Here is a 27,744-nt window from a genome sequence, read left to right on the forward strand (position 1 = left end):
TCAGTCATAGAATTAGAAGGAATCTGCAAGATTATATATTCAACTAGTCTAGGCGTCTGCTTGAAAACCTCCAAGGAGAAAGTATAATACTTTGAAAAATAGATCACTACTTTTTTACAACTCTTACTCAGGGTTATTAATAAAAGACTTCCTTTAAAAATTCCTTTAAATTCATATTTTAATCAAAATACTTCTATTACATAGTGTTACCAAAGGAAAAGAAAAATAAAATACTACTAAGCAAGTTGTTAGCAAGTGAACTTTAGTATCATCAATCAAAATTTGCTGATTATTCAAGAATATGATTGGGATGGTTCTAAATCTAATGGACAAATGGTGCTTGTCCACTTTGATCCACATATTGGTTTACTAAGACTTTACATAAAGCTAATGAGAAAGTTAAAAAATTCCAATCTTTCTTAAATATGTAATTCCGTAGTTTGTTTTGATCTCTAGAATTCACTGGAAACACTGTATCTAAACCACATGATAATCAATTATGAGATTTATATTCAATTTGTGAGCTATACACAAGATGATAATGTAACTTTTACATCTTTAACACACTATGAAATATAGTGCTACGTCATTTGAATGGAAACCTTGAAAGATTATTTTCTGTGGGTATTATTAATTTCCTATAGACAAGTTATGCTGACTGAAACCACATGCTAATCTCACTATGACTTTATTATAATGAAGCAAAAATCATAAGTGATGTGTTTCACATTAATAATAGTAAAAGATAACATCTCACTATTTAAAGGTTAAAAGGGTTACCTGTCCTAAAGGTAAACCAGTTGAGAATTCTATTCTTTAGCCTATATTTAGGTCTGCATTAAGAGAATGATACTTATTGCCACATGTTTAAAAGGAAACATGTTTCTTATTAGAGAATAATTGTTTTTTTTTGCTAAATTTGAAAGAGGCCTCACCTAAAATAATGTAATTGTAAAGAATCTACAAATGCAATGGTGCCTTATTTAAAATGTTTTATGTTTACATGTATTCTGAGAAAGTATTACTTAAACAGGGCACATTTACACAACTGAAATAAAACCACCTTGAAAAGAATTCTGAGATTCAAGAAGAGGAATAAACTTGATTTAAAAAAAAAAAAAAGACCCATTAAACCACTATTTCATTCAGTGTTAAAGCATTAGTACATTAGATGGTAATTCATTACCACATATTTTTCTTGTTAATTACTTTTCATTTCTCCTGAACAAATTTATATTTTTTTCTTTACTCACTTTCCTTTTCCTGTATTTTATATCAATAAGGGTAAGAGGAACTTCAAAATGGTTGGCACCAGGAAAGAGACAATACCTGCAATAAGCAGTGAATCCATCCTAGCAGGTGGCTGAAGAGGTTTGAAGAGTTTGGACATGTCTTCTTCAGGAAGAGGTGGTTCTCCTCGGCTCTGGCGCTGCTGATTCTCCTGCTGACGCCGCTGCTGATACTGAAATGAGAGGAAAACCAGATTTGTACTCATCAATTAAGTTGGTTACTAGTTTAAAGAAAAATGGTCTCTGAGCCTCTGGATTCTCCACACCCAAATGCCAATCCCTTATCACTTTTCCCTATGACTGAGACAGGTGGGATGTTACCCTCCCCTGCCTTTCTTTGCCTTTCTTAATAATTTTTAGTAATAATTTACTCCTGCACAGTAAACTTTTAACCTAACAAAACAACAACAACAAAAATTTTATTCTAATCCTAGTTCTGGATTGAATACATAACTCTGGTCAAAATTGAAACACCATTGAGGATACTGATTATGAAAAAGAAATTCAAGCTGACTTATGAAATTGGTAAGAAAGGGGGCAGCTGGTTAGCTCAGTGGATTGAGAGCCAGGCCTAGAGATGGGAGGTCCTAGGTTCAAATCTGACCTCAGACACTTCTCAGCTATGTGACCCTGGGCAAGTCACTTGACCCCCATTGCCTACCCTTACCACTCTTCTGCCTTGGAGTCAATACATAGTATTGACTCCAAGGCAGAAGGTAAGGGTTTAAAAAATAAAAAAAAATAAAATTAGTAAGAAGATACAAGAAAACATATTAATAAACTCTTCAAACTTGAGAATTCAAATAAATCCATTAATCATTTCACTGCCTTCCTGACATTTCAAAAGGATGTCCAGGAAAAAGAAAGCTCAAATTCACCTTCTTTCCCCCTATTTTGTTGGGAGTTATGGTAAAATTATTCATTTATATTTATCTATCAGAAACAATTCAAATCAGATACAGATACAATCAAATTTTCTGGCTAGGTGTCAGAACAACTATGATACCCATGCAAAAACTATTCCAGTTTTATAACTGTTCATAAAAAACTATCATAAATAGACTTCCAACTTATGCACTACCCACAAAGAAGTATACACCTTCCTCTCCAGTACTATTGCTAGAAATTTTTCTCCATCCTCTCATGTTTCCCCTTAGCCAAACTATAGCCTAGGATTAACTCAAGATTCTCTACTGCCCTACTCCAAAATGTAAATCAAATCAGAACCAATCTAGGATAGAATGCCAGGGAAAGGTAAGGGAAAAACATAACTTTACCATATCTCCCACTACTTTCACACTGTCCCTACTATTGTTTACTCTCTCACCTCAATTATTAATCCCAACCTCCCTTTAAATAAAAGATTTTCCATTGATATCTTTTGTTTATACATAGCTTATATCACATCCTCTCCCTTCCTCTGCCTGCCCAAAGATCCATCACACACACACACACACACACACACACACACACACACACACACACACACACAAAAGAATTCTGGCAAAATTAATCAATGCACCCTTCCTCCTCCCCAAAATGAATACTATATACAATGATGTACACTATCTATCTATATGTATGTCCACATGCACATATGCATACAAAGAATACTATATAGGCTTGGAAAACTCCCATCACTATAAAGGAGTATGTGTAGAGAGATAGAGGGTATCTGAAATCATGTCTCTTCTTTAGGACCAAATATAATTTGTGGTAGTTCAAATCATTGAATATATTGCTTTCCAGAGTCTGCTTACTTCATTTTGCAGCAGTTCATGTACATCTGTATATTCTACATTCTCTGTATTCATTATTTTGTTTCCTAAGGTGCATTAATATTCTACTTCATTCATGTAACACAATTTTTTTTAGCTATTCCCCATTTAATGGACATCTACTTTGTTTCCACCTATTTGCTACCACCAAAAGTACTATTAAAAATATTCAGATGTATATGGGGCCTCTTTTTGGTCAGTGACTTTCTTGGATTTTAGGTCTAGCAATATAATCTCTAGATCAAAAGGAACAGTCCCATTTCCCAAACAATCCCAAAATGTCCACAAGCCTTGTCCTAGTCTTCACTTTAAAATCTCTGAATCTAACCTCAATCTAGGAAAGCCTGAAAATATTTTCTGAAATATAAATAGATACTTTTAGACTGTCTCAGAAGCACTGTGTTTATGATTTATTCTACACAGACCAACAAATGGTCAGAAGCAACAACAGATAGATGTAGCAACAGAAATGGGTCAGTTCTTAGGGCCTAGGAATATCTATGTCCAAGCATCTTGGTGTGAAAACCAAGTCAGTATCAGTGGGTTCAATATCCACCCTCTTCTAATCTCTATTCCTTTGCTTAAGATAAGTAGACCTCCTAAGTTAAAGAAGTACTGTATTTGAGGTATATTGTGGACATTTATGGATTGGACTGAGAACATAATCATCAACTCTAAAAATTCTATAGAAAAATATATCTAGAACTGTTAAAAACTGATTTATCAAAAAATAAATACTTTGAGAAAAAAACTACCTAATTATGGAGGGAGTAGGGAGATGAGAAGTGGGGAATTGCTTAAAAATCCAAATATAGCTAAGTTGAAAATTCTTCTATGAGGGTCTAGTAGTCAATGATACTGCTTGTTTTAAATTTAGGGAAGTGTCTAGCAAACTCCCTATGGACATGTGGGAGACTTTGAGACTACATTACCCATGATTCCAATGGGTCTTAGGGTGTGGGGACATCAAAGGTCCCCACGCAGGGGCAGTTTAAATTCAGAGGAGGGCCAAAAGAATGCCTCTTGATCTTCCTGAAGTGCGAGCTGGCGAGCGGGAGAGAGATGGGCTCCGGAAGTAAATATAAAAGCTACGCAGGCACGGTCATATATATATTTTACCAACATGGCCATGGCTTTAATTAAACTACTAATTTCTCTTATTATCACAGTCCTTATCATTTTTAATCTTAACAATACACTACCTTTCAAAGATGTAATCTGATTTGAAATCACCTTATCTAAGAATCAAATGCTTAGAATATTTTACAGCAGCCGTGATTACAAAACAATTTTCCAGTAAATATAAAAACTATGTGTGATCGTTAGGGGATACTACTAAAGAAAAGGTTATATATCCTTATCAATGTATATGTGTATAAGGAAACAGTCAGGCAATTTCCCTTCCTTCCCCTTGCATTATATCTGGTTAGCTTTTTACTTCCTAATAAAACTGCTTGCTTTTTTTTAATCATGACCATTCAGTTTTTTAAATGAAGTAAAGATTTCTTAAGTGTGCTACTATAACCACTACCAAAGATAATTAGTAATGAAATGAGGTGTGAAACTCTGGAAGTTTTTTTCCAAGTAAATGCATCCCTGTTATTTGTGTAACATTGGCACTGAAATCTTAGCCAAGTATGCCAGCTGATGTTGCCATCTCTTTTATAGGGGACAACCACTTGTAACAACTGCTTGAAAATATAACAAATGTAGCATTAAAGAAAATGCCTATACACAAGCAAGACTTCTAGACTTTTAATAATTATCAGCATACATACATTGCTTTCCAAGAGATAAAATAAATTTTAATGAATGAGACTTTCTAAAACAAAACATTACAAAAATACTTGTTAATCTCAGTTAAATTTCTTCATGATACCTACCTGATGTTTCTGTTGCTGCTGTTTACTGGTGTTTCTCATATAGGTGTTATATTTAACTATATCCTGACTCATTTCATCCACTCTGTCCATCAATAATTGCAGGCTCTTTCCCAGATGATTACTGGAATTCAAAGCAAATTATATTTACTTATGGCATCATTATGATTTTTTAAGAGGTTATGTATAGGAGATGGGGAAATTCTATTGGTAAGGCTAACATTTCCCTCTGAGAGCCCCAGAACCCCTTTGGATTCAAAATCAACCAATTATCTGAATAAGAATAAACTACATAGTTATGAAAGTCTTGGAATTACACAGAATTACTACAGAATGAAAATCTTAACATACGATACAAAAATGTACTTGTATGAAACACAAAAAAGCTGAAGATATTTTTTTAAAAAGATCTTTAAATAGTTCTAAAGCATTTTATGGGTAAAAAAACAAGACAGTTTGTTAATGCTCATTTTGAAACATTTTAAATACTGTTGGTATTATGCATGAATTATTTTTATTCATATATTCAGAAATCTTTCTGTTTTTCCACAAAAAATTTCCTCCTTCTTCAGTGGAAATATCTTTTAAATGTTATTCTTTCCCTTAAAGCTCTACTTTTCTTCTGTCAAAGACATCTCAAGGTATTTCTTGCCCCATGTCTTTATTTCCAAGTTGAAGTGAAAAGGAGTTTTTATATGTATATGTAAATATAAACGAATACAAAGCAGTTAGGGTTGGAAAGCAGAGAGGGGGGAATGGCTATAACATGAAGCACAAGTGAAGGCCAGTGTATTATTCCAGGGATAGAGCATGATGAGTACTGAGGTCAAGATGAGTGCCATGTAGGAGAAACAGAAAAGAGCAGTATGGATGGATCTCAGAGTGTAAGAGTAAAGTATAATAACACTGGAAAGAGTTTTGGGGCAGCAAACAAAGGGCACTAAAAACTAAAAAGATCAGTTTCTATTTTATCCTAGAGGCAATAAGAAGTCACTGGAGTTTAATAGGTAGGGAAGTTGCATAATGAGATATGCACTTAAGGAAAGTCACTGTCAACTTTGTGGATGATGGACTACAAGCAGGGATATAAGACAGGAAGATCAATTAGGAGGCTATTACAATAATCTAGCCAAGAGGTAAAGAGAGCCTGAACTAAGTAAGAGAAGAGGTCAAATGTAAGAAATACTGAGAGAGTAAAAAATGAAGTATTTGGCAACTAATGATTATACAGAGTGATGGAAAGTAAGGAGCCATGGATAACACCAAGGTTATAAACTAGAAACTGGGGACACTAAAAGAATGCTAATGTCTTCAACAGAAATACATTAATTTGAAAGAAGAAAAGATTTGGAGGAAAAAGATAATGAGTTTTATTTTGGACAGCTTGAGTCTGAGACTCAACAAATGTCCTGCATGAAATACCAATGGGCAATTAAGCATGGGACAGAATACAGAGATCTATGAATCTTCTGAATACAGATGATAAATTAAGCAGTTGGGAGTTGAAATGATCACCAAACAAGATAATATAGAGCAACAGTTCTCAAAGTAGTTGCCCAGGGATTACTGATGATCTTTTAGGGGTCTGCAAAGTCAAACTTTTTCATAATAACACTAAGATATTTTAATTTTTAATACAGTAAACATTTCTATTACAAAAGACTTGATCCCAAATAAAAGACATTTGAAGTAGGGTCTTCAATAATTTTTAAGAATGTAAAGAGGTCCAAGACTAAAAAGTTTGAGAACTGATGATGCAGAAGGAGAAGAGGGACCAGGACAGCCTCAGAGAACACCTACAGTTATGAGGTATGATATGGAATTTGAGGAGGGAAAGGAATAACCAGAGAACTGGGGAGGAGGGAGGGTGTTGCAAATGGATGGTGACCTTGAAAGACCACTTTATTGTCAGACACTAGAGGGCAATGAGGAAAGAGGATGATATAAAGGGGATTTGAAATTCATTTAAAATGAGAAGAGAGGGAAAGAAATTGGTCTCATTTTTTTCAGTAAAGAGATAAGGTCTTCAGTTGAGGGTGTGGAACCTTAAGGACAAAATGGAAGATTTGAAATAGTTTCCACAGCGAATGAATTAACGAACCAATTAGGGAGAAATATAACAATTGATTTGCTCTGGTGAGAGCCTAGTCAAAGGTTTGACAAGGGAAATAATGCTGATAGTGCAAGAAGTGATGGATTGATTCCAAAATAGAAGGGATTTTTGAGAAGACATGGATGGGCTGAGATTGGACCTGCTGAAGGGAGTGCATACACTGCCAAGACACTAGATAAAAGAGATATTTTAATGACATAGAATTATTGTGAATATCATCCTTTATACAATGATACCTAGGTCTCAAATCCAATAAAGCTTTTTTAAAAGTCTACATGTTGAGCTGTTTGTATTAGTTTATTTCAGAATACCTGTGATCGGTTTTTAGTTTTACTATCACATCTTTTTTCTCCCAAACCATCTGAAATACTGCCAATGTACATAACTATAGCAGTCTTTATAGCAATAGATGAGCAGCCCTTAAAAAAGGTCAACAAGCCTTTGCACCAGAAGTACTAGTTTTTTCTCAACACCCCATATACTCCTCTAGTTCTGATACTAGCCCTTTAACAGCCATGAGACCTTAAATTATGTCACTTATCAACCTGGTTCCTGATCTATAAAATCCACTAGATTAGAAGAGCTACAACTCTGAATACCCATTAGTACACATAATTTAAATTTAAATTCTTACACAGCTTAATGAAACTTTAGGGGAGAGAAAGAGGTCTGGACTACTTATTTTTATATTCTATTACATGTATATTTATATATGCTTACTGTGAAATCAGACACAATGAAATTTTGTGCTATTTATATTGCTGAATGAGAAGGAACTCCTAAAGACCAAAAGTTAATGATACAAACAATATATAAAATTTCTATATAGCTCCAACAGCCCTATATATAAAATCAATGATCAAAATACTGAAAGATCTCTGGTTCAGAGTATGAACATTTGGGCCACTTCTTTAGCTTATGGACCAATAAATAGAAACATTAGCAGTATAGTGGCATATATTTCTACAGCACTGCCAATATTGGCTATTCTCATCTTTTGTCATAATTACTGAGAAAATAAAATTGATTCTATTTTTAATTAAGTATTCTTTATCACTGTTGACATTTTGTATATTGCCTAAGTCACATTTATGTTTTTCTGCATTAAGTTCAGAAGTTCAGCTTTTCTCTCTGAGTTAATTAAGTTTAGCAGATAAGTTTTGCAGCTAACCACTATCTTGTGTTAAAGAAATCTATTCCAAGAATTAAGTTCTTTCATCTCTGCAACACTAGCTATGCTTTAAGAAAAGCTGGTCTTTTATTGCTGTGACATGAAGTAGCCATATATAGGTGACATCTATGAGCTTTCCATAGCCACAAGATGGAAGAAGGAGTGGGTTGCTAGCCCCACAATCCAAACTTCTGGTCAATCATATTGTTTTCCTAGGCTTTGTAACAAATCATATTGTTTTTCCCATCTCTGATGCCACCTTTTAGCTTTTGGATAATCCTCCTTTTGCCTATAAAAAATAGTATGTCTACCTTCATTCAGGGTCCTTTTGCTTGCGGAGGAGCTAAAGACACCTTTTATTGCTAATTGCTAGACTTACCAATAAATTCAGTGCATCCAGAATTTGTGCTTCAGCTTATGTCAATTCCAAATATCACATTACTAATTTATTAGGTGTGAGACAAAGTTGAAGAATTGTTTGGATTTGCATTTCTCTTCATTATTATCTGAAGTTCTTTTTTGGAGAATGGTTTGCTCATACTTTTTTATCTGAGGGGTAATTACTAGTCTCATTTTTGTTAAATTTTCCAAAAATTTTGTTAAAGAGGAAAACCTTCCAAATAAAAGGGAGTAGTTGAAGATGACCATGTAATAAGTATGTTATAGTAGGGATACTTTTCATGTATGTGTTGGTGGTCAGGTCTCTTTTTATATGGTGTAAGGCAGTGATGGGCAAAACTATTCCCTGGATGTGGGGGCATAGTGATTAGGGAATTTCTTAAGGCAGTGATGAGCCAATTATGGCCTGGATCTGGCCCACAAAGAATAGTTTGCCCATCACTGGTGTAAGGTGTTAACATAAAACTAATTTTTTCCAAACTATTTTCCAGGTTTCAAGGAAGTTGGGGTCAAATTATAAACACTGTTATGGATTCATGTTTTAAAATGGGCTAAATTGAACTGTTTACTTTTTCCCTTATCTAAACTGTTCCACTAGTCATCCTTTTAAATTTTTTTGAAAATACCACTTTTTAATATAATGAAGTCTCAAAGTATAATTTTCCTTTCTTAGTCTTACTTTTTTTCCTTGCATAATTTCTTTTGAAAGTCTAGTATTTTGTTGCTCCAAATGATTACTGGTATTATTCAGTCAAGTTTAATATTGTATTCCCTGTGGAGTGTGATTCTTATGACACTAAGGATATCAATTAATTTTGGTAGTGTCATTATTTGTATAATATTGATGAAGCTCAATCATGAACAACAAATGTACCATCATTTAAGACTTTTTCCTTCAAAACGTTTTGTAATTATATTCATATGAATCTTAAGTATGCTCCACTATCTATTCCTTTATTCATTTCTTAGTTCTTTTGAGTGGGACTTCTAGTTTTATTATTTACACATAAATTCTGTTACTGCTAAATAGAAATAATATTATTTGTGGGCTTACTGTCATGCTATTTTTCTAATGCTAGCGTCTCAAATTTTAAATAAAATCATACTATTGACAAATTTGGTCTCCTCCTCTTTAATTTACATTCATTCTTTAATTTCTTTTTCCTTTCTCATTGCTATGGCTAGCATTTTTAGAATTATGTCAAATAATCATGGCATAAAGGGCATTCTTGCTTTGCTCTTCCATTTTTGGGAAATTTCTAGTTGTCTTCCCAATGCAAATTAATTATATATTTTAATTTTTAAACAAAAATATTTTTCACAGTAAAACAAAAGAGCTTTCTTTATTAAAATAACAGAAATGCTGGTAACAGCAATAAGAAATATAAGAAATTAAAAGTATAAAAGATGGGGAAAGAAGATGTAAAAATCTTGAAATGTTGATGTCGCAATGACTTATTTTTTAAATTCTAAGGAATCAATAACAAAAAAACTAATTAAAAGAAACAGCTTTGACAAATTTGCAGACAACAAAATAAATGACCAAAAGTGACAGCCTAAATAAGAACAAAGAAAAACAAAACAAAGAATAACAAAAAATAAAATAATTTTTTAAATTACAAAAATCACAAAATATGTCAGTCTACCCCCAAAAAGGTGTTAGATACAGTATCCATAGAACATTGAAGAATATGAAGGACAAAAAACATCCCCCAGGATGAAACAAAATGAAAGAGTTTTCAATTCCATCAGAACAGCAGAGTAGCTGATAAAAATCTAATGAAAAGAAGCACAGAAGTTATATATGAGACCAAAGACTAGGCCTCAAGAAATGGCACCAGTTCAATTAATATGAGGAAGAATTAGTAAAGGAAACAGAAAATGTAGAAAGAGAATAAGTATAGTAAGTGTCCAGGAAGAAAAAGCAAATAATAATTTCAAAAAGTTCAGCAGTACTATTATATTTATAAAGAGCATAAGGACTGAGAAAATGGTGATGCCTCTGCCAATGAGGAAGTCATTAATAACCTTTCAGAGTAAAGTTTCAGTACAATGGAGTGATAAAGATGTGCATGGAGGATACTGCAGAAAACAGAGTAGTTTTAAGAAGATGGTAAGTGAGAAATTGGGGAAAATGGCAAAAATGACACCACAAATATTTCATAGTTTTACTTCCTCCAATTAACTGCTCACTACTTAACATCATTTTACCTGAAATTATTTTTATTCCTTCAAAAACTAGTGTGAAAACTGAGTATATGGGTACATTTATGTATAAAGTGTCCCCAAAGTTTTAGCTTTAACTGCATAAGCTTTAAAAAGCTTAAAGGTGGGAACAGCTGGGTGGCTCAGTGGATTGAGAACCAGGCTTAGAGATGGGAGGTACTAGGTTCAAATCTGGTCTCAAATACTTCTTGTGACCCTGGACAAGTTATTTAACCCCCATTGCTTAGCCCTTACCACTCTTCTGCCTTGGAACCAATACACAGTATTGACTCTAAGAGAAAAGGTAAGGTGTTTTTTGTTTGTTTGTTTGTTTGTTTTTTAAACTTAAAAGTGCACCAAGACTTTGGGGAAATCATAGATATATATACAGTAGCATTTATAATATACTAACTCATTTGAGATAAAAGTTTATTATAAATATGAATCTAATATAGAAAAGGAAGCCTTTGAAAATTCTCCTAATATAGAAGATTTATATATGATAGCTGTGTGATATGTGCCATGGTTGAAGGTTATGCGTATTATAATGCTACTATGAGCTTTTTTGTAGTTTATAGCAAAATGAAATTCATTAGAACTGAATACTATCAGAAATACTGAAAAACTTGAACCATGCTGTCTTCAAAGGGCATCACGTCTAACAAATTCACAATTCTATTTCCAACAGTAATCACAGGAAATCAAATCAGGTATAAAGACTGATTTTAAGTGAATCTTCTCAGGACTAGCTCATCAAAATCATGAAACAGAGAACTAATGTTAGAAGCTGCAGCAATATAGTGTTTGCTTTCACTGCCAAGGAAACAAAGAAATGAAAACAGATAACAAACAGATGTGAACAGAAATACAAGATGATAGGTACTAGTTCTTTCTTGTCATGTTTAGTACCTAATGTCCATACTTGGTTTGACTTTAATTTTAAAAAGTGAATGAAAAATCACATTTTTCACATGTTAAGTTGCAGGCTTGTCTCATTCTCCTTTACTCAATAATAAAAGATTTTATGAATTAACTATAACTGAAAATGTTACCTAATAAAGTGAAAATATAGCATTATTTTTTCAAGGAATGGAGTCTGTTACTATGCTTTATTCATGATGTAGAACAAATTTTCATGTAAATCAAACCACTGGGTACCCTACCCACTTGAAAGTGATGAAAGGCAGGGCACAGGCAAAATGCTTAAGGAGTTGCTGACCTACAATTCTTGATGAATTTATTAAAATATTATGGCAACTGGCACTAAATTAAGTTACTAATAAGGAAAACAAAATGTATAGCAATTATGCTGCAATTTAAAAAACTATTTTTAACTGTTAAATTCAAAGGTCCATTATATTTTCAGCTTCAATGTTGTTTCATTTGTTCTTGCAACAACAAAAAACAAAAAAAAAAAAAACTGAGTCTTTAAACAACTTCATATGGAAAGCACTCCTTATTTCACATAAAATTAAATGCAGAAGATGAAAACTGAAATAAACATTTCTGCCTAGATCTTTATTGCTGCAGTGAATAGTGAACATTTTGTTGGCCATTAAAAGTGCCACTTTGTACAGAGATATTATGTACTAGTTCACTGGCTATTTGAAAGAAAAAATATCTATTGTATATATCTTATTAAAGGAACAAAAACTGGTAAGAACATGAATTATTTAAGTAAATTTTCAGGTAATTAAATGATATAAAAGAAAAAAAATTGTGCCTTCTACTAGGTAATATATGACATTTTAACTTGCTCTGTAATAGGTTAAATCCTAACTTAAGGTGGGGGGGAAAAGGGGGAATTAAAAAAAAAAAGTCAGGAAATTATTTTTAAGATCCAGTCACAAACAGTCCTGTGCTCAGAATTTTCCTTGGAAACTGTCATTGATGCTAAACTCTCTTCACAATCCTTCTTATAGTTTTTATTATATTACTGTTTGCTTTTGAATTCTCATTCTCTTATTGTCAGTCAATTGAACCTACCAATGGACTAAGTGGGATTGGAACAAGGAACTTCCTATGTATACCAACACCATAACAGAAAGAACAATTTGGAAGGATGTAGGGAGGGGAGGGAGTACCTCTATTACTCTGCCACTGTAACCATGTTTTCTGATTCCCTTAACAAGGAGGAAGCAGAAACCCAATGTGCTCTTTTGAGCATATTCTGATATAATTTTTGGAACCATGCAGAATGCTTAGGAGAGCAACACTCTTATTTTTAATCCATGGCTCTCCAGCCTGCTTCCTCCTTGAAAAATAAACCAATAAATGACAATAAACAAACACTAACAGGAGTCATTCATTGCTATCACTTTGATTTTTCTTTTTCATTAATCGTAAAATTAGTTTCCTCTTAAAGATATTTCTTTGTAAATAAAGGATAATTATTTTTAAAAATCACTAGAAATTAAAGTAGTCACATTTGAGGAAATTATGCCACTGCTAAACTAAAAAAAAAAAAAATTTAGTTTTATTTGAAGACCATGTAGACAAACTAATATCTCACTGCAATACATTCTTGTCTCAAACTTCTACAAATCTTAGGTGAATGGGAAAAAAAATGAAATGTTGCTTTGACAAGAAATATATTTCTCCTAAGAAGTAATTACTATCTACATGTTTCCATAAGTAGGAGACCAATTGTATAAAAGAGTTATGTCAAATTTTACAATTCCTATCTCCTGAAGCATTTATAGTATCAAAGCAAGAACCAACAAAAGCAACACCAACAAAAAAACAACAAAGCAACTTAGGAAAGAATCATTCAGATAGTAATGACTGAAATCCCAATACTTATCAATTGAATGCTTTTCTATTCCTTCTTAATAAAAAGTCTAGAAAGTACTACTAGCACATACAGGCTCTGGCTATTAAGTTTATATATATTTCAGTAACTGACTAGTGTTATGGGAAAATCATTTCCTTTAACAGAGGTGAAGACTGAGTAAAAGTATCCTTTCCAGAAAAGTGGCAAAGAATATATAAAATTTCCATTAGAGTAGACAGGCCCACTTACCTGCTGGCTAGACTGAGCAATTCATGTTTATCTGCCACAGCTGATTTCTTTTCTAGTTCCCACATTAGTACATTGATCAAATGTGAATTTTTAATTATAATCGGCACTTCTTCAAACATGTGTTCAAAGGTGATATTTGCCTTTTTCAATCTGTGAAACAAGTTAAAAATATTTCAGTCTTTACAGTCATAGATAAATGTTAAGTTGCTTGTGTTTTATATATCTTTATTCCATTTGGGTTGGTATCTTTTGGGTTTAATAAGTTGGTAATATTACCACTCCCAAAGTGGGTAGGGATTATTTTAAAGGCCAACCAAAAGGCAAATTATTAGGTAAATTAAATATTGGGTTATTAAAATAATTCAGTTATAAATCTAGAAAATAATACTCTAATTCCATTTATTTAGTTCTTCCCTTCCCAAGTATGATAACTTTAATAGTGCCAGAAATAATAAAATTTTAATTTCATAGTCACTTACACTTAGCAATCTATACTTACAACATGAAAAAAACTTAAATTATTTTTATGCACAGAGAAATAATGCAGTCCTCAGTAATTTAATCTTAAAAGCCTATCAAAGGAAAAGAGATTAACAACTAATAGACAGGCTAAGTATTTGGAAATGGACACAAATTAGAATACAAATAATCCTCACCCAGAGGAATATTAAAGAAAATTTGTAAAAGCATTTCTTAAGCATGCTTTTCTTTCCAAATTCTTTCAATCTTAATTTCTCTAAGAGCTAAATGATATTTAGAAAACCAAAAACTTCTTCACTATCTTTGAGGCTATATAATTTCCTCCATATTAAAATTGAACTATTAATATTGATTAACCAAGAATTATATAACCTGCAAAAAAACGTCAATATTCTGGAAAGGAAGGGTTAAAGTGTAGGACAGAGAGCATTTTGCATACTAAAACAAAAAATATGAAAATTAATAATTTTGATAAATAGGAAAAAGGTTCTATTGGACAAGATGCAACAGAATGTTATGCCTAATTAAGTGAATCACAAAATACCCATATCAAGATACTAATTCCTACTCCAACCACCAACCTTGTATAAAAAAAATTCTCCATAAAGCTTCCAATACACAAGATATTTAATTCAAGTCTTTTAAAAGGTCATTTATGCTTTCTTCCACTATCTTACCCCACCTTGAAGGAGTTCAACACACCAGAAAAGACATATAACTTACTAACAAAGTCTTGTTATTTTTTACATCTCCCTTCATTTATTCAATGATTTATTTCTCCAAATACATAACCTAATTTTAATTAATGGCAATCCTTACTAGAAGAGACATTCTGTGAAGGAGATGCTAAATCTGGAAAGGAAAAAAGAAGGTTGTACTAAGTAATTCTGACAGCTTCTACTATATGTAAGGCAAACATAGTACATCAAATTAACACCTGGGGGGTTCGGGAGGGTGGGAATGAATTTCATCAAAATATTCCAGAAACTATTTTTTTTAAATCCTTTTTCATAAGAACAAAAGTACTTACGCTTCTGGAGAAAAATCTTTCTCTTTACAAACTTCCATTAGCTTAGGAGTTAGTCTGTATGCCTTCAATGATAGAGACCCTTGAGCAGTTTTTATGGGATCTTGAATAAGAAAAAGAATAATTATATAAAATTGTCATCATTACCTGATTCATTCTAAATGACTATCTTTCCATATAACTTTTTGCAAAGTAGATAAACAAAAATGAGAATATGATCATAATCTAGAATAGATATTTGTCAAATCAGTAAATAATCATGGAATAACTAAAAATTACAATGTGTAAGATATATGTGGAGCAAAATATCCTTTTGTAAAAAGAATAACTAAAAACCTAATATCCTTTAAATTTCGTTTTCTATAAATACAAAATGGAATTTTTTTAAGATGTCACTTTTAGTATAAAGAAAAAGTTAGAAGGATATCAACTTTGAAAATTATACTAAAGAGTCTTTCTAAACACATAATTCAGATCAAAATTTATGTGTTCTGCTAGGTATCTCTTAAACATTTTTCATCTCAGTAGAGTCCTTATCTACATTTTAGATGAAAGTGATTTTAGAACACAGATCACAGAGACTAAAGAATGCTGTCTTGACACTGTCTCTACTTTGAGGGAAATAATTTTGTTAAAAGTAACTGTTTAAAAACTCCTACAATAAGGAAGCTTAACACTTGGAGCATGATAACGGCTTGGGCAAGCCAATATTAGACTAAAACCTGTGTTAACATTCATGTTGTCTGAAACTTAACACAGTGAAACTTTTAGCAATAGGTGATAAAATGAAAACCAAAATAGACTGAAACAAGTGGAAAATTCATCAAGGTCTGATGATGCAATGTTTCCAGCCAATATAAGTACACTTTAACAACTTGTTCTTTACTGTAATCCAATTGTTAACATACTGAAACAATTTTGGGGCAGCTCATAAGATTGATCGTATTCATTAGTATTTTTTCTGACAGATACTCAGGACGTTACATTTACTTCTCAGCTGGAAACTATATGCAAGTCTGCCAGATATGGCAAACTGTGAGTGTTTGGGGAGGGGGAGGCTATAAAGCTGTTAAATTGCCTACAGTTCTGATACAGCACAGAACATCTGGTCTGGAGAGCTTGAGGAAACACCATTAAATAGGCAGAAAAGAAAAAAATCTTTGTGCTAAGAAACAGTCCAGGTTTTGTACACTCCTGTCAGAGGTATAAAAAAAATTCTTGGCAAGTTGTGTTATGATTGGTCAGTCACGTACAGAGCCAGACACTCTAGCAATCGAGGTTTGTTAGACATCTGGTCTAGTTCCACTAGCCCCTTCAACAAGGGAGGGGAGATGGAGGAATAAAAATGAAGCAGCTACTCCAGCATTCCAAAACGTACACATCAGGGCTCTGATAGCAAGAAAAATAAACAGAAAGAAGGAAACCCTGTCTAGACTTAGCTGCTGCTGAGGCTGCTGTAGACACAGGGTTGGTATTTACTTGAGAAGGCCTGCCAGGCTACTCTTATAGACAAAAAAGACAGAATGCAAAAATAGTAGTAATAATATTAAGGGAGAAAAGAATAATAAAGAAAAACTTCTACAAACCATAAATGAGAACTACAGACTCTTCAATTGCATGTTGGTAACTGAACTGGGAATCCAGGAGAGCACGGGTGACAAAAGAGCCATAATAGGTAGACTGGTACCAACCAACATGAAGATGATCAATATTTACATGACGAAGACTGCGCATCATTTCCATCTGATATTGGACTAGATAAAAAGACATGTGGTTAAATGTTAAAACATCCATAAAACACATTACACAAAACTTCTGAAACAAACAAAATTAAACAGTCAAAGAAGCACTACCTATTTCTGGATCTTTTTTTAAAAAATCAACTCATATGATAAACTTGACAAAAGGTAGCTGAATACCTTTTAATTTCTTGTTATTCTGTTAACAATCAATTTACTTCAAAGGAAAAATACTGTCAGATCATGACTTAAGAAAGATAAGTTTTAAATGATATATGCAATACTAACGTGTTGTGGTAACATAATTGTTAGACCAGTTAATTTGATTCTCAATAATTTGATGTAAATAATTCAGGATGGAAACTAATGGATTCATGTATACAATTAAGTTCTGTTCAAAGGGATAAGTTTCATTTAGGATTATAAATGAGTTAATGCCTGCTTTCCCCCCACCATTATCTACTGTAGAACAGAAATGTTAAGACCATTAGAGGAAGCAATGTATATACTACACTGATTAAAAACATCAGAATTCCTTTTTGTCTTCATCTGGTGCCCCCTACTGTATATCCTGATTTTTTTTAATCCCTCATTTTCCTTATTGTGTTCTCAGTGTAGCAAGTTAAAAAAGATAAAAGAAAATATCAATTGATCAGAATACATTCACTAAGAAAATATTTTATATAGACTTTTAAGTCCTTAAAGTGTTGAATTCATTATATAATCAATGTCCACATGACCAAGAATCAAGTTTCAAGGATGAGAAAATTGATCAGTTCAAAACTGCAATCTGAAATACACTAAGAAAAGTAATTTTAAGGCTGTGAAAAAATTATTTTATTAACTTCCAAATGTATCAACCCTAAATTATAATGTTATTTACTTCTTCAATTGAGTCCCAAGATTTTATTTGGAAAGTTTTGCTCAGGGCTTTATAACACTGGCATCAAAGAAAAAAGTATTTACTCCTCAAACTTTAGAATGGTAACTGAATTCTGGAGGGTAAATAAGAATCAAAGAATGCCATAAATGATATGAAAAACGTCTCTCTAAGATGAACAATTATTATTTTTTAAATATCCCTATAAGTCAGAAAGGATATAAACCTGCTTATTGATATTTCCCAATCAACTCACTGAATTACTTGAGTATAAATAGTACATTACTGTTTTAAAAAGTATTCTTCTGTTGCTCAGAATAAGAAAAAAAAATGTTATTATAAGAGCCTGTAAAGAGTCATTTTAGCTTACTGATTAGGCTATATATTAGATTAAAGATTCTGATTTTTTATTTCTAGCTGACTTCACAAGAGAACATTATCTACTAGAGTGTATATTAAAGGAATAGATATTTGCCTAAAGATTTCCCAAGCTCAAATGTTTCTAACTCTGAATGTGGACTTTTTTTTTCCTTAAAAATTAATACATCACTATGCCCCTCTTTGAACAAAGGCACTATTACAGGACTTAAGTCTCAAGGAAACTATCAAAAAGAATAATGTCCCCATATTATCCAAGTATTGATAGCAGCATTTTATGTGAAAGAAAAAAGTAGCAACAAAGTAGAGATGCCTATTGATTGGGGAACAGCTAAACATACTGAGTTACATGAATGTAATAATAGTGTGCTCTAAGAACTGACATGTAAAAAATACAAAGTATGGAAAATCTCTACATGAAATGATACAGAGTAAAGCAGAGTCAAGGATATAACATTTACAATAATTAAAATAATGTAAATGGAAAGAACAACACACACACACACACACACACACACACACACACACACACACACCCCAAATATAACAAAATTATAATCAAGCATGACTGGAATGAAGAGAAATGAGAAGATATCACCAATCCACCAGAAGTTCGTGGAAGGTCCATAACATATTACATGTTTTTGTTTTTCAATGTATGAATCAATTGTACTGATTTTTCCCTCTTAAAAAATACTATTTGTTAAATGGGATGGTTATCTGGGTGAAAGAGGGTAAAGGATTCTATGAAAAATTATGATGTGAGAAACATTATCAAAAAACTTATTTAAAAAAATACTACATTGTTAATGTTTTATGTTTTGTCTAAGCTATTTGATGTATCTTTTACTATATTTTTACCTATTTCATTTATGAATGTATCTAAGCCAGTGATGACAAACCTATGACACGTGTGTCAGCCCTGACACATGTATCCATTTTCGATGACATGCAGCAGAGAAGGATGGGGCCTCATGCCAAGGAAGAAACATTTGCTGTAGTATCGTGTAGATACTCTGTGCACTATAGATGACAATTCTACCTAAATTAATTTGCCTATTTTGGTTTATTAAATACAGTTATATGTACAATTATACATTTTTGTTATTTAAACTATAAATATTGCAAAATTGTGATTTTTTTCTCGAAGTGACATACCACCCAAGTTATGCTTGGTTTTTTGGTGAATTTTGACACACCAAGCTCAAAAGGTCGCCCATCACTGATCTAGGCATACCCAAATAGCAGTATTTGTAATTATATTAATATAACTTCACTAACAGAACTCTGGTTTGTTTTTTTGAGGAAGAGTTAATTTTCAAATAGTAATACTATGAGTCTAAGCCAGTGATGGGCAAACTTTTTAAAGAGGGGGCCAAAGGAAATGAAATGCTCATCTGTCAATCTGTTTCTAAGGCAACTCTTTTGAAGTTTCACTGTATTGTATCCTACTCATTATGTTCGTCAGAATAGGAATAATGTCGCACAGTCAGACAGAACATTTCAGGGGGCCTCATCTGGCCTGTGGGCTTAGTTTGCCCATCACTATTCTAAACAGTTCACTTAATGCCTGGAATCTTGTTTTATCTTGGGAAATGAGAACCAGTTTTGTAAATATTAAGTTGAAATCACAGAAGTAGAGACAATTGAAACAAATAAGTCTTAAAAAGTTTAAGAAGTTTCTTAACCTACCAAACAACCCTAAGTACTCCAATTCATCCATTCATATAAAAACCCCATAATTATAATGCGAGTAGAGTTTAGTTTATCATATTGCTATGATGTCCTAACTACAAATCATTCTTTTCTTCTAAAATGTTAGGAGCTAGAAAAGAGACAAATTAATACAGGTTCTCTATTAAGAAACAATTTGTTTTGTACCTGAAAATGTTTATCTTGGGGTCTTTTTCAGGGACTCTAATTGTCAGGAAATCTAATCATCTTCATAATTTAGTCTTCGAGAACTGTCTGAAGCTGAAAACTTAAGTGACTTGCCCATCTATGATCATAAAATGAATGGTATTGGTAGGATTTGAATGCAATTCTTAAAGCCTGCAGGTCCGACACTATCAATTACATCCTAATGCTTCTCAAAGAATAAGGTATTTTAAAAGATGCATAATTTAAAATTAGTCAATAAATTTCAAAATAATCTAAGATTACAACTAACATTTACATACTATTATACAATCTACGAAGAACTTTCCTCACCCTAAAAATAAAGGAGTAGAAATTTTTATGTTCTTTTAGAGCCAGGAACCCACAGGAATGAAATGATTACTAATCGGAAACAAAACTCCTATCTGAATGAAGGCAATCAAAACCAAAGAGGTCACAGGATCCATGGAAGAATTGAAGTAAACTGATCCCATGCAATTATACCCCATTGTTTTGTAGTATGTGCTTTTATTATGTTCACTTGGATAAGGAAAGTGAGGTTCAAAGTCGTGAAATAATCTGCTCATAAACAAATATTAATTAAGTAGCTATACTGAATTACTGAGCTATCTCTGATTTAGCCTAAGCCTTTCCCAAATTAAACTAAATTATTATTTTATTGATCTCAACATTTGTTAAGCACCTATGTGCAAAAGTGATTTTTACTTCTAGCTAAGTCTCTCCAATACTAAAGGTCAAATTAATGTGGAAATAGAGGCAGAAAAATATTCTAATATAAACTTTTCAATATTACCTACACCATTCTTCTTCCCCAGTTAGGCGGTATTTCCCCTTTAACCACCTATTCCCTTCTAAATACCACCCCCTTTCACCCTAGCATGCACATTTTTGAAAGTTAACCATACCTGTATGTTCATGGTCCATTTTGCCTCCACAAAATTCTAATGCCAAAATATTATATGCAAATGTAAAACTTTACAGGGTAAAATGAAGTTGCCATTGTCTTCATAAATATATACTGAAGGGGGCAGCTGGGTAGGTCAGTGGATTGAGAGTCAGGCCTAGAGATGGGAGGTCCTAGGTTCAAATCTGGTCTCAGACACTTCCCAGCTGTGTGACCCTGGGCAAATCACTTGACCCCCATTGCCTACCCTTATCACTCTTCTGCCTTAGAGTCAACTGACTCCAAGACGGAAGGTAAGGGTTTAAAAAAAAAAAAAAAAAGCTCCTTGAATTTATTAGAGAAGGATCTTTAAATCCATTAAATATGCTAAGAAATCCAGGCCACATTTTCAAATGGGAGGCATCAAGCACCTTTTCAAATGTTTGTATGTAACTCTTTCTGCTCAACTATCCTTTGGGAATTTAGTATAGTGAAAGTTATGTTAAATTTTTAGATTAGGGTCCGAGTTCAAATGCCAGCTAAACCTTTTAAAAAGCTGTGAACCTTTGAGCAAATTACTTAACTTCAACCTTTCTCATCCTCAAGTTTCCTATAAAACCAAGTTGGACTAGACGGGAGCCCCTGAGGCTCCTTCCAGTGTTATTTTCAGAGAACTATAAGCCTATTAAGACACATTCTCCCCCAAACCCCCAGAAAAACAATGGGAAAAGACTTCTCACAAATTAACATGTTTTACAATAAAGAGAATAGGCAGAAGTCTTCTGAAACACTACACAACTGGAAGTAAATCATGGCTCTTACCAACTCATAGTTTCTATTCCAGTACAATTCTATATGCAGGAAAATGGCATTTCAAAGTGACTGGGGCAAAAAGTGCTGCCTTTTTTCCTGAGATGACTTGTGAAAGTACTGACAAAGACAACTTCAACTGTTCCCACGCTCTTTACAATTTGAGTAGAAAGGTATATTAGAAGAAATTGTGGGTATCTATTTTCAAATGCTGACTTGGTATTAACCTAAAGGAAAAAATGGGTAGCTATATGGAAGAAGTTACTAAAATGGGCATATCCTTTGACCTTAGCAATACTATTTGTAGGCCCATACGCCAAAGGGATCAAAGGACAAAATTATTTATAGTAGCTCTTTTGCAGTGGCAAGGAAATAGAAGAGGAAGAGTGGGTATGTTTGGGGTGGGCACCATTTGGGAAATGGCTGAACAAAATATGGTATATGAAGACAGTGTAATATTATTGTGGCAAAAGAAATGATGAAGTCTGAAAGACTTAAGCTGATCAAGACAATGACCAAAGATGATTCCAAAAAACTGATGACAAAATATGTCTACCTCTTGACACAGAGGTGGCGGACTAATGCACAGAATGAGACATAAGATTCTAAACATAGATAACTTGGGGATTTGGTTTCTGGGGGGTGGGGAGGAAGGGGGAGGGTAGGAAACTGACAGACATCAAGACAAGGTGGGAGGGAGAGAAAAATCAATGCTAATTAAAATGTAATTTAAAAGGAACAGATGAGTAAAAATAAAAGCAAAAGGAAGAAAAACATAAATAATAAAAAGATGAGAAAGGTTTACATAGAAAGTATACAAACTATTTTTTTTTAAGTGTATCTGTACCATGATGGTTCTCTGGAAGTACATAGAAGAGGTCAAGGACAGCTTTATAAAGGCATCTTCGTGGCAGGGACAATAATCTCACATCTCATAATAATGTCCTCTTACCTAACACAAAGTCCATTAACAATTTTTATTATTTATATTCACCTCTGAATTAATTTCACAAATTCTTAAAGTGATATATTACTTTACAAATAGAAAGGCAGGAAGACAGTAGTAACTATTAGGCTAAAGACAAATTATAAATCTGTACCAGAAAACTGTGGCTTTGAATTTATTATATTTATTAGGTAATATAAAGCCAAATTGTTAGTGCTCAAGAATAGGAAATTGTCAAGCTGGTTTAAGTTAAGAACTTAAAAATTAAGATCTTTTCACTAAAGGCAAAAGAGCAAGAAAGACAATTAATTGCAAAGGCAAAGTGGCAACCACAAATGAACCAACTTGTTATGAATACAAAGCAGTATTTAGAACCAACTGGGTAAGTTTTGAAAAAATTAGAAGGGCTTTAAAAATGAACTTCAGGGTTATAAATAACCTTCAACCTCTACAATCATCTTAATTATCTAACTCTATACTAAGCAAAGGAGTAACTAGTTTACAATGATGAATAGCTGTTCTTATAGCTTGGCACTAAGATATTCATATAAATTAAAATATTTAAAGATATATGCTTTGCAGAAAAATAACTTTTTTAAAGTTTCTAGAGCTAAAATCAGTTTAATGGAACCTGGATTTATAAAAAGCTGAGTACCTAATAACTATTTCTCTCTAGAGGAAAAAACATTTGGGGGAATTTTTCTTCTTTTAAGACACAAATTTAAACAAAAATATTTTCTAAAAACTTAAGTTGTCTTTTTTTCTTTTAACAAATGTATCTGAGGTAATATTAAGGCTTTCAATGAAATGAAAGAATAATGTATATTTGAGTATGTGATTTAGAGTTTAGGCTTTAAAAGCTCACTCTATAGCAAAAATGAATAATATGGAAATAGGTATCAAGTGATAACATTTGCACAACCCAGTGAAACTGCTTGTCAGCTCTGGGAGGGAGGAGAGAAGAAGGGAGTGAAAGAAAATGAATCATATAAACATGGAAAAGTATTTAAAAATAAAAATTTTAAAAAGAAAAAAATGAAAGTATACAATCAACGATTTCCAAATAATCACCATAAAAGAGACAGAATTGGAAAACAGAGCTACACCAGACTGAACTTCCATGAAATATGTGAATCAAAGACCAGTAAGGAAGTAAGCTGTTTTACAAGTTTCTTTAGAATTGATCAAAGTACCTCAATTAATTTTAAGAATTCTGTATTTGTAAAAGCCATAATATTTAGTCATTTAAAATTTGTAAATGGATTAATGAAATATATGTGCACTGATTTAATTTTAATTTTTTTAAAAAGGAATCAAACTTATTCATAAAAGAAATGTACAAATATATTGTCAAAGTTAGTATATTAATTTTAAAAGCGTTTATTAAGTTGAACTTATTAAGTGCTTACTATGTGACAGGAACTGTGCTAAGCACTTCACAAATGTTATCTCTTTTGATCTTCACAATGACTCTGTGAGGTAGGTACTATTATTATCCCCATTTTATATCTGAGGAAACTAAGAAAAGCCAAACACAGCTAGTATCTGAGGCCACATTTGAATTCAGGTTTTCCTGACTCCAGCACTCTAGTTGCTGTTTCACCTCACTTATTCCAAGTGATATAAAAGTAAACACAAAAATCAATCAATACAGTATTTAAATTATCAATAAAAAATGAGAAGTAATACATGTAGGTGTCCCTTCCAATACAAATGCTTCAAAATTAATGGTTCAAAACTGGTTTTTAAAAAAAAAACCACAGTTTCCTCTTGAAAAAGTATATTATAACATACAAATACAGTTAATTATAATTGTAGTTTCCTTTAGGACCAAATTTATATGAAATCAACAATAACCATATCATGATCAAGAGTTTTAGATGATGCCATTATGCACCAATAAACATTTAATAAATGATTACTAAACACAAAATAAAGTGTTGGGCATGAGAAATAGACCAGAAAATAAACAAACAAAAAGTTCCTGGACTAATGAGACTTTTATTCTAGTAATATGATGAACAATTTTAAGAATGAAAGGTTAATAAAGGTCAAATGTTTCCTCAAAAGGAAAACATTTTGTGCGGTGGTAATATTTTTAACAGGACTATTCTGATACTGAATGTTGGTAGGGATTAAAGATGACTGTGATAGTCATCAAAGAGATGAATAGTTCTCAGGAAGAGATACAGAATATTAAATTGGCCTCTGGAGGAAAAGGGAGGATCAAGGGAAGAAGGTAGGATTGATAGCAGGGAGAGAACATCTTCAGAAATCTATCACTGAATTAAATAGATTTGGAGAATACCTAAATATATACAAGTTTCAGGCCTCTGTTCTGGCATCTGGTTAACAAGTAGCTTTTCCTAGAGAATGCTTTCAGCCCTCTATAATAATACCATGTGACAACCAGCACGAAGGCCCTTACCCTTCATTTAGCTGGACAAAACTTTCACTGAGCTATTCTTTCTAATAGGATGCTTGCCAAACCACACATACATTTCAGACAATGTTGGAAGCAAGAAGAATTAAGAAGCAGCAGATTCAGGCAAATATCTTTTACATTTGAAAATAAGTTAAAATGGGGTCTCTGTACACTCAGAACTAAGATGTGTACAGATTATTTAAAACGTCTGCAGTCTGTCCACCCAGTATGCATCAAATATTCATTAATTCACCCCAAATAAATAAATACATCTGTTATTAATGCCACCCATATGATTGCCTAAGAATTTTATTAAGCATTCACTGTTTTTCATTAAAATATCCCCACACAAATTCTCATGCACCTAGGTAATTAGTCATCCCATTCAACAAACATCATAAATAGTCTTTCCCCTGTAACATTAGTGGACTTTCAAAACATTTTTAGAAAAAGAACTTTATTTTGCTCCTGGATAATTCTCCTTTAAAGTGTTAATGAGTTCTGAAAAATGATCCACTTGCCAAGTAGCAAGCAATATGGACAGCAAGTTATGCTCCACTTATATTTTGCAGGACAAGAGGACGGAATTTTGTATCTCGAATTCCATTTTAAAAAAGTTTTGAAAAAATACCAGAAGTGAAAGAGTTTTTTGTAGTTGTTTCCAAGTTGGACCCATCTCAAGACATAAATATTATGTGTTATGTAAATATTGCAAGAGATTCATACTGAGCTTTTTCAAAGCAAATAACTCAAGATATCCCTGCAAATCTATTTCATTTTAGCTACTGGTGTTAAGGCTACAAACTTATTGCTGCCAATTATGAAAGCATGAGTTGGTAGAAGGATGAAATGAAAATTTTACTTAAGTTGTCATTAAAAATGTCATTTGAGATCTATTCCTTCACTCAGTTCAATTCTGAAACTCCACTGATGAAACACAGGAAACAAGGACTTTACTTACCATGGAGAGCTCTAACTTTAGAGAATACCAAGGTAACTATGTTTCAGGTAAAATGGACCATTTTGATTACATATAATTCACATTTCTGTACAAATAAACAAGAAAAACAGAAAAGGGAGAATCTTTACACAAAATTTTTCTTTTAAAAATATTACTTTTAAGAAACACAGGAAATGGATTCAAACAGGCAACTCTTAAAAGAAGAAATATCCACAACCATATAAAAATATGAGGGGAGAAGGGTAAAAGAGAGTAAAAATGTTAAGTAAAACAAGTAAACAGCAAAACTAATCAATACCCTGCAAAAGTCAGAAAATATAAATCCAAAGACTCCCATCTCTGCAGAGTGGGGAAAGGGATGAAGAGCTTTCATTTCTCTCCTATGGGTCCATGCTTGCTTTTTATATTTCTGTAACATTGATTTTTTATGGTTTTATAGTTAATTTGCCATTTACATTGCTGTTGTCAGAGTATATGTTTTCTAGGCTCTTCTTTAGTCTGTATAAGATTATGTAGATCTTTATCTGCTTTGCTGTATTCAACATATTTATCATTCCAACTCTTTCAGAAATCATCCTGTTCAAACACTTCCAGGTTAAGATGGCTGCTGAGTAGAAGAAGCTTGCTTAATCTCTCCTTATCCACCTATATATGCCTCCTCAAAAGGATACAAAAACCAAATCCAGATGAACGAAGGGACCCTCACAATAGGGCGTAGCATTGAAAGTACGTGGGATTTGGGCATTTCCACACTATAAGGGGGTGAAATAGTTTTCACTAAAACGCGAGCTGAGCAACCCTCCTCCCTACCACTACCATCTACAATGCCAAAGACAGCTCACAAGAGTTAGAGCAGGTTTGGGGCATTCATTAAGTTCTTGGCAGCTACCTGGGATCACCAGGGCCTGCTCCTGAGGGCAGCAAGACTTAAGACCCCAAGAGGTTAAAGAACACGAACTTTGAACACAGAACTCTAGCGGAGGTGCTGACCTTGGGTGGGGACCCAGTGCGAAGGGGTACATGACTATAGAAGCAGCACCCTGAGACAGTTAAAGGAGCCTCAGGCAGAGGAGCAAGCAAGGGGACCACCAAGAGGCTTGACCCTGAGAACAGCTAGACTTGAGACCCCAGGAGCCAAAAGAGCATAGACCTCGGGTGTGAGGATAAAGCTGAGAGGGCCGTATGGCCCTGTGACTCAGGCAAAAATTGTTCCACAGTTTGATAGACAGAGAGCCTGTCTGCTTCATCCAGACTTCTGACTGAGAAAGAAAAACAGCATAATAAAATGCCAAGCCATACACAAGAATCTCCAAAGAGAAAGAGAAAGAAATCTTTAACATTTGATAACTTTTACACACACACACAAAAAAAAATCCAGATAACAGAGCAGACAGCAGAGGAGAACAAACAAGTAATCACATCCAAACCTTCCCCCAAAAAATGAAAATTGGTCACAAGC

General features: G+C 33.1%; 1 protein-coding gene across 1 annotated transcript in view; it reads right to left on the reverse strand.

The window, feature by feature from the left end:
* Nucleotides 1–27,744, reverse strand: part of EIF3H (eukaryotic translation initiation factor 3 subunit H) — a 126,055-nt gene that overhangs the window by 449 nt on the left and 97,862 nt on the right. Inside the window, exons 3-7 of the mRNA XM_044668859.1 lie at nt 16,951–17,118; nt 15,368–15,467; nt 13,858–14,007; nt 4,951–5,071; nt 1,330–1,462 (exon numbers count right to left, since the gene is read on the reverse strand). Coding sequence (XP_044524794.1) covers nt 1,330–1,462; nt 4,951–5,071; nt 13,858–14,007; nt 15,368–15,467; nt 16,951–17,118 — 672 coding nt within the window. The remainder of the gene's footprint in view (nt 1–1,329; nt 1,463–4,950; nt 5,072–13,857; nt 14,008–15,367; nt 15,468–16,950; nt 17,119–27,744) is intronic.

The sequence above is a fragment of the Gracilinanus agilis genome, chromosome 1 (assembly GCF_016433145.1).
Source record: "Gracilinanus agilis isolate LMUSP501 chromosome 1, AgileGrace, whole genome shotgun sequence".
In the NCBI taxonomy this organism is placed as follows: Eukaryota; Metazoa; Chordata; class Mammalia; order Didelphimorphia; family Didelphidae; genus Gracilinanus; species Gracilinanus agilis.